This window comes from Acinonyx jubatus, chromosome B1 (genome assembly GCF_027475565.1).
Source record: "Acinonyx jubatus isolate Ajub_Pintada_27869175 chromosome B1, VMU_Ajub_asm_v1.0, whole genome shotgun sequence".
Taxonomy (NCBI): domain Eukaryota; kingdom Metazoa; phylum Chordata; class Mammalia; order Carnivora; family Felidae; genus Acinonyx; species Acinonyx jubatus.
In genome coordinates, this window is record NC_069382.1 from 116,941,239 (window position 1) to 116,954,385 (window position 13,147).

The 13,147-nt window shown below is 41.2% G+C and overlaps 1 protein-coding gene across 4 annotated transcripts in view; it reads left to right on the forward strand.

Moving 5' to 3' along the window:
- The first annotated feature begins 7,276 nt into the window (after positions 1-7,276).
- The window catches only part of MANBA (mannosidase beta), a 110,223-nt gene continuing 104,352 nt past the window's right edge, over positions 7,277-13,147 (forward strand). For 3 of the 4 annotated variants that reach the window (XM_027061579.2, XM_027061589.2, XM_027061587.2), the window contains exon 1: positions 7,278-7,528. In XM_027061579.2, the coding sequence (XP_026917380.2) occupies positions 7,352-7,528 (177 nt within the window). In that variant the 5' untranslated portion in view covers positions 7,278-7,351. Of the gene's footprint in view, positions 7,529-13,147 lie in introns of all 4 variants that reach the window. The other variant, XR_008296223.1, reaches the window with a different exon arrangement.

Genomic DNA, 13,147 nt, shown 5'->3' on the forward strand with positions numbered 1-13,147 from the left:
TCAGGGAAATACAAATCAAAACCACACTCAGATATCACCTCACACCAGTCAGAGTGGCCAAAATGAACAAATCAGGAGACTATAGATGCTGGAGAGGATGTGGAGAAATGGGAACCCTCTTGCACTGTTGGTGGGAATGCAAACTGGTGCAGCCACTCTGGAAAACAGTGTGGAGGTTCCTCAGAAAATTAAAAATAGACCTACCCTATGACCCAGCAATAGCACTGCTAGGAATTTACCCAAGGGATACAGGAGTACTGATGCATAGGGGCACTTGTACCCCAATGTTTATAGCAGCACTCTCAACAATAGCCAAATTATGGAAAGCCTAAATGTCCATCAACTGATGAATGGATAAAGAAATTGTGGTTTATATACACAATGGAGTACTACACGGCAATGATAAAGAATGAAATATGGCCCTTTGTAGCAACGTGGATGGAACTGGAGAGTGTGATGCTAAGTGAAATAAGCCATACAGAGAAAGACAGATACCATATGGTTTCACTCTTATGTGGGTCCTGAGAAACTTAACAGAAACCCATGGGGGAAGGGAAGGAAAAAAAAAAAAGAGGTTAGAGTGGAAGAGAGCCAAAGCATAAGAGACTTTTAAAAACTGAGAACAAACTGAGGGTTGATGGGGGGTGGGAGGGAGGGGAGGGTGGGTGATAGGTATTGAGGAGGGCACCTTTTGGGATGAGCACTGGGTGTTGTATGGAAACCAATACGACAATAACTTTCATATATTGAAAAAAATGAAATATAAAAAGCAAGAGACTATAAAATGACAAGTCAGATTTGAAAAAATAATAAAAAGCAGTACTTGCAGAAGAAAAACAGAGTAATTGAAATTGAAACTCTAAGAATAGGCTTAATACCCAATAGACACAGCTGAAGAAAAAATTTAGAGCAGTTGAAAATATGAAGAAATTCTGAATGTAGCACAGAGAGATCTAAAATAAGACAAAATCTAAGAAACATGGAAAGAGACATAAGTAAGTCTAAAATGTCTAATTGGAGCTTGAGTTCAATTTACTGCCTCTAGGCTCCAAATGTGCTTTTCAACATATAGGCATACAGGCATTTTATTGCTTCACAGATATTGCATTTTTTACAAATTGAAATTTGTGGCAACTTTACATTGAGTAGCCATTATTATCAGCTCCGTTTTTTCCAACAACATTTGCTCACTTTGTGTCTCCATGTCACAGTTTGGTAAACCTTGCAATATTTCAAACTTTTTCATTATTATTGTATTTGTTATGGTGAGCTGTGATCAGTGATTATGACTTGCTGTGCACTGTTGGTGGGAATGAAAACTGGTGCTCAGATAATGGTTAGTCTTTTTAACACTGAAGTATTTTAAAATTATTAGGTATATATATTGCTTTTTTAGATATAATAGTGTTGCATATAAAATAGACTACAGCATAGTGTAAACATAACTTTTATATGCACTAGGAAACCAAGAAGTTAATTTGACTTGCTTTCTTGAGATACTAACTTTATTGTGGTGTTTTGGAACAAAACCCACAATATCTTTGAGGTATGCAGTGATAACTAACTGAGTTCCTTTAAGCATTTCTCCTTTAAAATGAAAATGTTGTTAAGATTTCTCAGTAGAGGGTATTGGAGGGATATTGTGGGAAAAAAGAGGCTCTCTAGAAATTCCTGGTGTGGGCTGGTGGTTGGCTGGTATGGATGTGAAGACATTCAGTGAAGGTCCACAGGGCTAGAAACAATTCGTACGTGACCTTGCAGCCTTGGCCAGTGATGATCTTTTTGAAGGCCTCTTGACATGGAAACCAATATTTCTGTATGGCATGTACGCAGCTTCCTGTGTCCTGGAGGGTCATACACCAGAACTCACTTCTACAAGTCTCTGCACAGCCTGTGTGCATCCCCCCTGTGGTCCAGGGGTCCAGATAGAGCTGCTACTCCCTCTGTTGTAAAGTAGATTACTGCAAAGAAACAATAAGTAGACTGACTCAAGAGCAAAAATGAAAGATTTCTCAATAAATCTTAGAAACAGAAGATGGTGGAATATTATCTTCAATGCACTGAGAAAAGATAATTATCACCCTAGAAGACTATACCAAGAAAAAGATTTTTCAAGAATAAGAATGAATTACATGGATAGATTTGAAGAACATCATATTGAACAAAAGAAGTAACTATATATATATATATGTGTATATATATATATATATGTGTATATATATATATATGTATATATATATATATATACATATATTTACACATATATATATAGTGTGTAATTCCATTTGCAAGACATTCAAAGAGAGACAAAATTTAACTATGGTGATAGAAATCAGAAAAGTGGCTACCTGGGATGGGGAACATTTGATTAGAAAGAAACACAAAGAAACTTTCCAGGATTAAATGTCCTATATCTTAATGGGGGTAGTGATTATACAAGTATATACATTTGCCCAACTCACTGAACTGTGATGGTTAATTTTATGCATCACCTTGACCAGGCCACAGGATGCCCACATAACTGATTAAACATTATTTCTGGGTATGTCTGTGAGGATGTTTCCAGAAGAGATTAGCATTTGAATCGGTAGGCTAAGTAAATCAGATTGTCCTCCTGGATTTCAATCAGCATCATCTATTCCACTGGGGGCCTAAATAGAACAAAAAGGCAGAGGAAGGGAGAATTTGCTCTCTGCCTGACTACCTGAGCTAAGACATGGGCATCCTTCTTCCAAGGCTGTTTGAAATACAAATATCCTTTCCAAGATAGTCCAGAAACAGAAGTATCCAGTGCCATTGCTCATAAGATGTTCAGAAATATGAGATCCATGGAGAATCATCCCCCAATATTTCAGAACAAATTTGGTATGTGAATTTTTTTTCAGGGTAAAACATAGGAAATTGAATACAGATGAAAAGTTAGCATTCAAATTGAGATGTGCTGTAATTATAAAATGCACAAAAGATTTTAAAACCTTATATTAGGGGCACCTGGCTGGCTCAGTTGGCAGAACGTGCAAGTCTTGATCTCAGGGTTGTAAATTCGAGCCCCACGTTTGGATGTAGAGATTACTTAAAAATAAAAATTCATCAAAAAAAAAAAGAAGAAATGTGATTACTAGACATTGTAAAATTACTTATGAGTTGTACATTATATTTCTATTGAATAGCTCTGGATGTCTAATTTTCATTGGACCCCCTAGAATGATTGAGTAATCTAATGAATAGAAATTTGGAGAGAATATTGTCCTTGTTGGAGTTCCCTAGCAAACAGAGATGGAGGCAAAGCTTAACTGTTAATGTTTTGCAGGGAGGTACAATCCCAGAATAGTGAGAGTGTAGGAAAAAGGAAGTGAGTCAGAGACAGTGGGAAAGTACCTTTGGGCAGATGCTGGGAAATTCTGATGCTAGGTTCTGTGGCATGATGTCTCATCTGAGATTTAAAGTGATGATAGGAGCCAGAATAACCATGGGACTGATTGGATTTGGCCTCAGTCCTGGGGCTACAAGGCCCATGTGGGTTGCCATGCTAGGCTGTTTTGGTTCTGTTGGATTATGGTTACTGTAATTTCCCATTGATAATTAATATTGGGCATGGAAGTGGTAGAAGATATTCCACTGACTACTCAAGGTTCCAAACATAATCCTCCCTGCCTTCATTAGGTTGTAGCAACTCTAGCTTCACCTGGTAATCAGAATTCATTACCCCAGCCAGTACATTAGCTCCATTTTTTATCTGTTTGTCCAATAGAATAAGGAACCTAAAACGACTCCAAAATACTAGTCACAACTTCCAATTGGGTGGAACTTTGTATATTCCCCAACCCCTGGAACCAAGACTTCTGACCTAACAGAGTCAACAGTTTCAGGGATAAGAAACACAAATTCCATTAGTGAGTCACTGATAATGATGACAAGAGAGGCAACAGCTATTTCTACATCTTGGTTCCTATACCTGTACACTCTAGTTCTGGGGCACACACCACTTTATATTGGCCAGAGTTTAGTGCATATACTGCATTCTAAAGGAAGGGCTCCAACCCCATTAGGTGCCGCCCTCCAGCTGACATCTAAGCTGAGACTTCCACCGGCCATTGCACTGTTTTGTTGTTATTGTTATTGTTTGTTTTGTTTTAGGTTGGCTGCTCTTGGGTGATTGGGTACTCGGTAAAACCAGTGATTTTCAAGTTCGTGAGCTCATCTTCACATTTCCTTTGACATTGAGTGGATCTATTTTCCTTTTAAATTTTATTTTATTTTATTTAATTATTTTTTGAGTGGGTCTATTGTTTAAGACAATGTTGTAGGGATACCATTTCAAGAGAATGAATTCTACAACTCTAGGATGGTGCTAGTGGATACACTGCAGTCAAGGAAGGCAGAACATTTTCAGAATATGTATCAGTTTCAGTAAATCAATTTGATGGCCCCACCAAGGAGGAAGGGGTCCAGTGTAATCAATCTGCCAACAGGTGGCTGGCCGGTACCATTGTCCAGAGCTCAGCAAAGAACATTGATAAAGGATGTAGAAGGCTAGACCACCTATTCATGTAGTTTACTCTAGTTTACTGTGTAGAGCTCAGTAAGATCGTCCTTGGTGAAAGAAATCCCATGTTGCTAGGTATGTGCATGCCTTTCATCTTTGCTACTGTGGACACTTTCCTCATGTGCTCAATGCCAAATACTGGAGTGGTACACAGACAGGCTGGCTAAAATCCACCAGAGTGGATCAAGTATATAGAAAGGACCAGTCTTTCTATATACTTGATTGTCAAGACCCTCCTCTGTGGTACATGTTCTCTTGTGAGCCTTAACGTGAGACACAACAAAACTGCATATGTTGTGTCCACTCCTACAGGGTCCATCCACATATTATCTACTCAGACCTCCATATCCCCCATCTTCCATCCTCATTTCTTTTAAGGCTGTTTTAAGCAAGACTTGACTCTACGCAGGTGTCAATATATAACTGTATCTCAGGCTACCTCTCCTTTCACATGAGGTGAAAAATCAAACATAAGTCTCCTAACTCTGTGTGCTGAGATTTTCTTTCACTAAATGTCATTCAGGGCCATTCCAGAATGGGACTGTAATGTGGCAGCTAACCTTTTATGGCTATTTCCAATATATATTGCACCAGCCTACATGTGAGTCAGGCCTCTATCAGTTGATCATAAGGGACTCCCCATGAGGTCATCAGTGCAGCACTGATTCATGATGTAGAAGGCTATTGTAGTTTACTTGAGTCCTCTGGGCTTTGCTCGAGTTTGAATATATCACTTCCTACATACAATGGGACATTGGTGCCCCTGCCCAGTTCTATGACTTGATTGATTTGATAATCCTCAGTTGAGGCTTCATAGTCCTTTAATGTACCACGGTCAGGTGTTTGGTCTTTGTTAAGACCTAGTAGCATACTAGGACCTATTTTTCAGAGTAGTTCTTTATGGTGAATTGCATAGCTTTGTTTTAGGATATAAGGATCTGTACTGTGACTCTTCTATTGGAGTTTGCCCCAAACTCTATATAACCTCCATGGATAAATCTCTAGCACTAGCAGATCTGTTGGATCACATGACGTAAGTGTAATTTTTCAGGTCTGACTATAGGCAATTACAAAGGCTTTACCTGACACAGGCGTTGTGGGAAAAAGCCATCCCTTCATCCCATGCTTGGTATACAGCTAAAGTATTACAATCTCTAAAAGAAGTTGCAGTTAAGGACTGATGTCCCTCTGGCTCTTCATGCTCTTCACATATTTACATTCCTAGCTCCAGTAACGTCATTCCTAGTCATTCCAAGGTCTCTTTATCTGAGGCCATGGGCAGAGATCTTGTTCAGGTGACTCTGCTCGTATCTCCTTCCTTATTGGGCAGGACAAGTGGGAAACCTTGAACACATTTATTCCTACTCAGGCTCAGTACCCAGTTACTTCCTATTCCTAACCCTTCCTCCACCTCGTCATCTACAGGGTCCATACAGCAGCCAGAGCCTTTTGTTCAGGGTTCCCTCAACAGTGAGACAACCCCACATCTCTGCTGATCCACCTGACCCTCAACTGGCATGTCATTTTATGGGGGAAATGAAGCAGGGGGGAGTTGACATCTGGTCTCTTTTAGCCTTTTGTTTATACCATCACAGTAAGTGATTAAAGGCTTTACTGTTACCTTCATTATGGCTCCTCTCCTTCTGGTATTCAAATGAAGTGTTTGTTCCACGTTTTTAAGTTCTCCCACAGTTCTCGAATACATGTCATCTCATTTTATGCTTATAACAACCTGAAAACAAGGTGCACTGTCCACATTTTTTAGTTCAGGACACTTTCCAGTTGAAGTCCCACACTTGGTGAGCAGCAGAGGATTTTACATTTGCCTGCACATTTAGTGCAGGTTTCTGAAACCACACGAGGCCACCTCTGTGAGGCTTTATAAAACAGAGGGTCGTAGTCCACTAACATTAACGAAGGTGCTGTTCTATCTCTGGGCCAGGCTTTATGCTGCACGCTGTACACGGATTTTCTCAGCTCTCACAATGACCCTACGAATTAGGCAATTTTATTTATTTTTTTAAATTTTTTTTTTAACATTTATTTATTTTTGAGACAGAGAGAGACAGAGCATGAACGGGGGAGGGTCAGAGAGAGAGGGAGACACAGAATCCGAAACAGGCTCCAGGCTCTGAGCGGTCAGCACAGAGCCCGATGCGGGGCTTGAACTCACGGACCGCGAGATCATGACCCGAGCTGAAGTCGGACGCTTAACCGACTGAGCCACCCAGGTGCCCCTAGGCAATTTTAGTTATTGTTTACTCTTCGAAGGGTGGGAGTACGCCCTGAGACCAACCTATGGAGGTGCAGGAGGTGAGCGTTACCACCTCCAGGAAGACACCTGCAGCGTGGATGAGCGTCTGGGGAAGTTTGGGGGGAATGAGGTGGTGAGTGTCTCGGTGTTTCGGTTCTCTGAAGCAGTCAGGAGCCTCTCTAGCTGTGTCTTATCCTACTCTGTGTTCTTGAGCTTTCCGAGGCTTTGCGCACCACTTTGTGCCCAGGAAACTGGGTGTCCCAATTACTGTGCACAGTTCTCGCCTCTCGTTAAGACACCGGAGCGGCAGGTAAAAGCGCGGAGCAGCGCTCAGACTGCAGAGGTACCAGCCCAGGACCGGCTTCTGCCGGTCTGCAGGGGATCTGCGCTCTCCGCCCACCCGCGTTGCCGTGGGAGCCGGGGCGGGTCCCCACAGCTCAGCTGACCTGGGGGCGGGGCCCGGGCGGGGGAGCACCAGAGCCCCGGCCTCTTCCGAGGGTACCCGTGCTTCCGCGGCCTCCTGTCTGGGGATCGCGGCTGCTGCTGGCGGTATGCCCCTCCGCCTGCTTCTGCTGCTCGCCCTGTGCGGGGCGGGGCCCACTGCCGCAGCCCGCAGCCTCAGCTTGCGGGGAAGCTGGAGGATCCGCAGCGGGAACGGCTCGCTGGAGCTGCCGGGGAGGGTCCCCGGTTGCGTGCACAGCGCCCTGTTCCAGCGGGGCCTCATCCAGGTACTGCGTGCGGCCGCCCCGCCGGAGCCAGCACCGCGTGCCCCTCGTGGTGAGAGGGGCCAAGGAACGGCTTGGCAGCCCCCAAGCCTTGGGCTTTGTTCCCCGGGTTTAGATCTAACTTTACTTTTGCCTCTTCTGGTCTGTGGCAGGGAAATGCTGAAGCAGTTTGCCTTCTGTTGGCAGAGAGCACCGGTGGCTTCCGGGCTTGGTGGAAATAAGACGGAGCCAGTCAGGCACGTCGATGATTCTGGAAAGCGGAAGTTCGTACAGGGCAAACAGTATTTCTACTGGCGGTTTTCCTATTGCCATAGCTGTCCACTGAAGAGTGTGTAGAAAGGTCCTGTTACTGACAAAGCATAAGGCAGGGGATTCCTGCTTTACTGTGTGGACACTTCAGGGGACAATAGTTTTGCCAACTGTTAACTATATTGAGTAATGTCTCAGTTTTTCTCTTTTGCTTGTAGGCCTCAGGGAGTCAGATTTGGGAATGATGCAGCATGTAGGGTGAGGAGAATGAGATGTACAAGTAAGTCTTAGTAAGGTTGGATTACTAGTGCTAGTGTAAAGGCTAAATAATTTTTAAGGCTGATTGGGATACGAAGAAAGATGTTTCTTAGGGCATGTGATGCGTGTGTGAGTGTGTCTTAACAGTTGTCCAATTTATACACCACTTGTTGAGGACAAGAGGTTTGTTGTGTGCAGAGGTTTGCAAACAACTTTTCCACCCTCTGCTGTTTTTATGGTTCCGTCAGCTGCATGTGGCTTTCCCATTCTTTAATTGTTCTTGCTCTGATAGAGGGTCGCCTGGGGGGCTCAAATCATGATCTCATAGTTGGTGAGTTCGAGCCCAGCACAGAGCCCACTTCAGATCCTCTGTCCCCCTCTCTCTCCACTCCTCCCTCTGCTTGCTCTCGCTCTCTCTCAAAAATAAATAAAAACATTTAAAAAATTAAAATCGTTCTTGCTTGGGAAAAGATGTACTTGATGAATATCTTTCAATCGTGTTTACCTGGGACAAGATGTACTTGACGCATTGTCCCAGTCCCCATAACAACTCTACAGAGTAGATCTTCTTATTTGCATTTTATGGATGATATGGAGTTATGGAGCCCAGAGAAGTTAGAGGATTTACCTAAGATCACACAACAATTAAGTGGCAGAAGTAGAAATCTAGCCCAGGCTGGCCTGACTCCATTCCGTAGCCTGGATTCTCAACTGTGCTACTCTTACCGCAGTGTTTTGAAAAATTGTTTTTGAAGCACTGTGGTTGACTTTCAGGAGTGTCATTAACAGTGTACTTAAATGACGCAATTGTCAACTGGGGTTATGCAAAATTTATGATCTGGTACACATTAGCTTTTTTTCAAGAAATATGTATCAGAAAGGAAGTGAATGTTGTAAGTGAATGACACTGACCACAGTCCAGTTTATTTTTTAAAACAAGTAATTCTCAAATTTAGGTACTTCCACTATTTTTAGTTAACAAACTGCTTGTGACATAGACCACAGCCTACCTTGGTACCCTGAGGCTTCACTCATATATCTTGAGAATTCCTGTGTCTATTTGGCAGGGTCTCTCCTTGCCTCATTTCACTGATAAAATTAAGGCAATGGGAAATAGTGGTTTTAGCAAGTAGGATGATTGTTCCATTTTATGAGGCTACATATTAAGAAACAATGTTTGGTTACCAGCTAATGAGAAGGAGGTTGCTCACAGTGTGAAATAACTGACTTTCCTCCTGAAAATAATTTACATTGTTTGCCAAATATTTCAAATTCGTAGAAGGACTTTAAGTTTAGTAAGGTGGATGTGGGTTTTATTTATTTTAAATATTCATTTATTTATTAAATTTTTTTAATGTTTATTTTATTTTTGAGAGAGAGAGAGAGAGTGTGAGTGGGGGAGGGGCAGAGAGAGAGAGAGAGAGAGAGAGAGAGAGACAGGGAGACACAGAATCTGAAACAGGTTCCAGGCTCTGAGCTGTCAGCACAGAGCCCGACACAGGGCTCGAACTTGGGAATGGCGAGATCATGACCTAGGCAGAAGTCGAACACTTAACCGACTGAGCCACCCAGGTGCCCCTGTTTATTTATTTTTAAGAGAGAGAGAGAGAGCACAAGCAGAGTAGGGGCAGAGAGAGAAAAAGAGAGGGAGACGGAATCTGAAGCAAGCTCCAGGCTCTGAGCTGTCAGCACAGAGTCTGATGTGGGGCTTGAACCCACGAACCATGGGCCAAAGTTGGATGCTCAACTGACTGAGCCACCTTAGGCGCCCCTGGATGTGGGTTTTAAATGGTAGTGGGATGAGAAATGGGGAAGGCTTTTGGGAATTGGAGAACTCTAAGCCTAATCATCAGCAACATCAGTATTATTACTGAATAATATGCTACTTTTATTCCACCTGCTTTATTACAACATTGCCATCCTTTTTTGGTGTTGGCCCTCAGGAAATATTCTATAGTTTAGAGCAGGCAGTGGCCCCCATACTGTGTTTACACAAGAACTTGAAACATATCTTGCCAAAGTCATTTACTTATTCATTTACCTAATTATCTCATAAGTATTTATTTAGTACTTCCAACATAGCAGGCACTATTCAAAGTGCTTGAAATTGAGTGGTGAAGAAACAAACTCTGTGCCAATAGACATTCTAGTGGAGGAGATAGACAATAAGCAAATTAATAGGTAACATAATGTCAGGTGGTGCACCTAAGAGAAATAAAGCCGATTAAAGGAAGGGAGCATAGGAGGCTGGTTGGGAAGGATTCCTATTAAAATAAAGTGGTTAAAGATAGCCATTTTGATAAAGTGACTTTTAAACAGATCTTTTTGATAAGGTCTGTTTTAAGAAGAAGTGCATTCTCAGCAAAGAGGGAAAAAAGGTCGGAGTGGAGAGGGGAGAGGCCTTGAGGTGGAAGCATGCTGGACAAGTTCCAGGATAAGTGAGCTGGCCAGTGTAAGCCAGAGAGAAAGGGAATGTGTTCAAAGAAGGCATCAAGGGCGGACCATGCAGGGCTTATAAACTATGGGAAACACCTTGGATTTTATTCTGCATATGATGGGACTTTATTGGGAGTTTTGAGCTTAGACTTGCATGAATGGATCTGCCTATTAGAAAATCATTCTGGCTATGTGAAGACTGCCGCAGAATGAAAGCATGGACACTAAGTACAGGACTATTACTTTTGAATGGACAGGAGATAACTTCCTGCTTGGACCAAGGTGGCAGCAGCAAACTGGTGAGAAATCCTGGGAGAACACTTTTTTTTTTTCTTGGTGTAGAATCTTAGTTTATCTGTTTACACATGTGGCTTGTATGAATGTAGACATTTTTTTTTTTTTTTGCATTTCATAACTTGTTTTATTTTTTATTTTTTTAAATTTACATCCAAATTAGTTAGCATATAGTGCAACAGTGATTTCAGGAGTAGATTCCTTAGTGTCTCTTACCCATTTAGCCCATCCCCCCTCCCACAACCCTTTCCCGTAACCCTCAGTTTGTTCTCCATATTTATGAGTCACTTTTGTTTTGTCCCCCTCCGTTTTTATATTATTTTTGTTTCCCTTCCCTTATGTTCATCTGTTTTGTCTCTTAAAGTCCTCATATGAGTGAAGTCATATGATTTTTGTCTTTCTCTGACTAATTTCACTTAGCATAATACCGTCTAGTTCCATCCACGTAGATGCAAATGGCAAGATTTCATTCTTTTTGATTGCCGAGTAAATACTCCATTGTATATATATACCACACCTTCTTTACCCATGCATCCATCGATGGACATTTGGGCTCTTTCCATACTTTCGCTATTGTTGATAGTGCTATTATAAACATGGGGGTGCATGTGTCCCTTCGAAACAGCACGCCTGTATCCCGTGGATAAATGCCTAGTAGTGCAATTGCTGGGTCATAGGGTAGTTCTGTTTTTAGTTTTTTGAGGATTGTGAAAATACATTTTATATATGTGTGTGTGTGTGTGTATACATGTATATGTATATATATGTGTGTACGTATATATATGTATATATTTTTTGTAAGTTTATTTTAAAAGAGAGAGTATGGGGGAGGGCCAGAGAGAGTGGGAGAGAGAAAATCCCAAGCAGGCTCCGCACTGTCAGCTCAGAGCCCGATGTGGGGCTCGAACCCACAAACAGTGAGATCATGCCCTGAGCCAAAATCAAGAGTCAGATGCTTAGCTCTCTGAGCCAGCCAGGTGCCATGAGAACACATTTAAATGTAGAACCAGTAGGATTATTTCAGTTTGATTTGTTGATGGATTGGGCATAAGGTGTGAAAGAGGAGTCAAGGAAAAGTTCAGGATTTTTCGGTCTGAACAGTTGATTAAATGGAATTCATATTTACTGAGAGGCTCCTGTGGCCAGCATGGGTGTTTCATAGGTGACTGTATTTCCTATACAGAATCTAAATCTTAGGTGTCTTGGAGAGTCTTTTGAGCTTCCTGTTAAAGGTTATCATTCATTCATTCAGCCTACTATTATACCACACACTAAAGTATGCATTACAGTAAAAAAGAAATGAGTAAGACTCAGTTCCTATTTTGTAGGAGGTCACATTCTTGTGAGGCAGATGATAAGATATAAGTGCTTAGCTAAGGGGACTCTTGTTAGGAAAGGTCTCAGCTTTCCTATTCAATTCCTCAGTAGCGCAAGTTTGAAAAGCTTTTTTTTTCCTTTTTAAATAAAAGATACTCTCAAATTAGAGAGTCTGTGCCCAAATTAGAAAATATAGGTAGTAAGAAGAAGAAAACTTGGAAACCTGGCTTTCAGAGATAACTATTAAAATTTTTAAATGTACTATATCCATTCAGAATTTTTCTGTCTGTATACACTTTTGATAATTGTTTACAGTTTAACAACTTTTTTGTATAGAGTGTTTTTGATAGTTTTACATACAATAAACATATTTCTAACAAACCATATTTAATGGCTCTTTTTTATTTCATTGTGTACGTTTGCTACCATTTATAATCAGTCACTTACTGTTGGATTGTTATCTTACTTGATTTTTTTCTATTTTTTGGTGAAGATCCTTTTAGCTAAATTTTAGTTAGTGTATATCCTTATTTTCTTAGACAATTCTTAGAAGTGCGATTGCTGATTCAAAGGGTATGCACATTTTTAGTGTTATAATATGTACTTCTCAGTTTTTCTTCAATAAAAATTGTAACAGTTTTATGCTCCCATTATCATTTTATCCCAGTGCTCATTTTAAGTGCTAGATTTGGATATTATTTTAAAAAGCAGAAGCAGGGGCACCTGGGTGGCTCAGTCAATTGGGCGGCCAACTTCGGCTCAGGTCATGATCTCAACAGTTCACGAGTTTAAGCCCGGCTTTGCGCTCTGTGCTGACAGCTCGGAGCCTGGAGCCTGCTTCAGATTCTGTGTCTCGCTCTCTGCCTCTCCCCACTCTCGCTATTTCTCTGTCTCTCAAAAATAAATAAACATTAAAAAATGTTTAAAAAATAAAAGACAAGAACAATTTACTTTGTAGTAAGGTTGAACAATTTTTATCATGTTTATTGGTGATTTGCGGTTACTTATTCATGTTCTTTATTTTTCTATTAGCTATTAATCTTTTAAAATATAGATTTGTTAGACCTC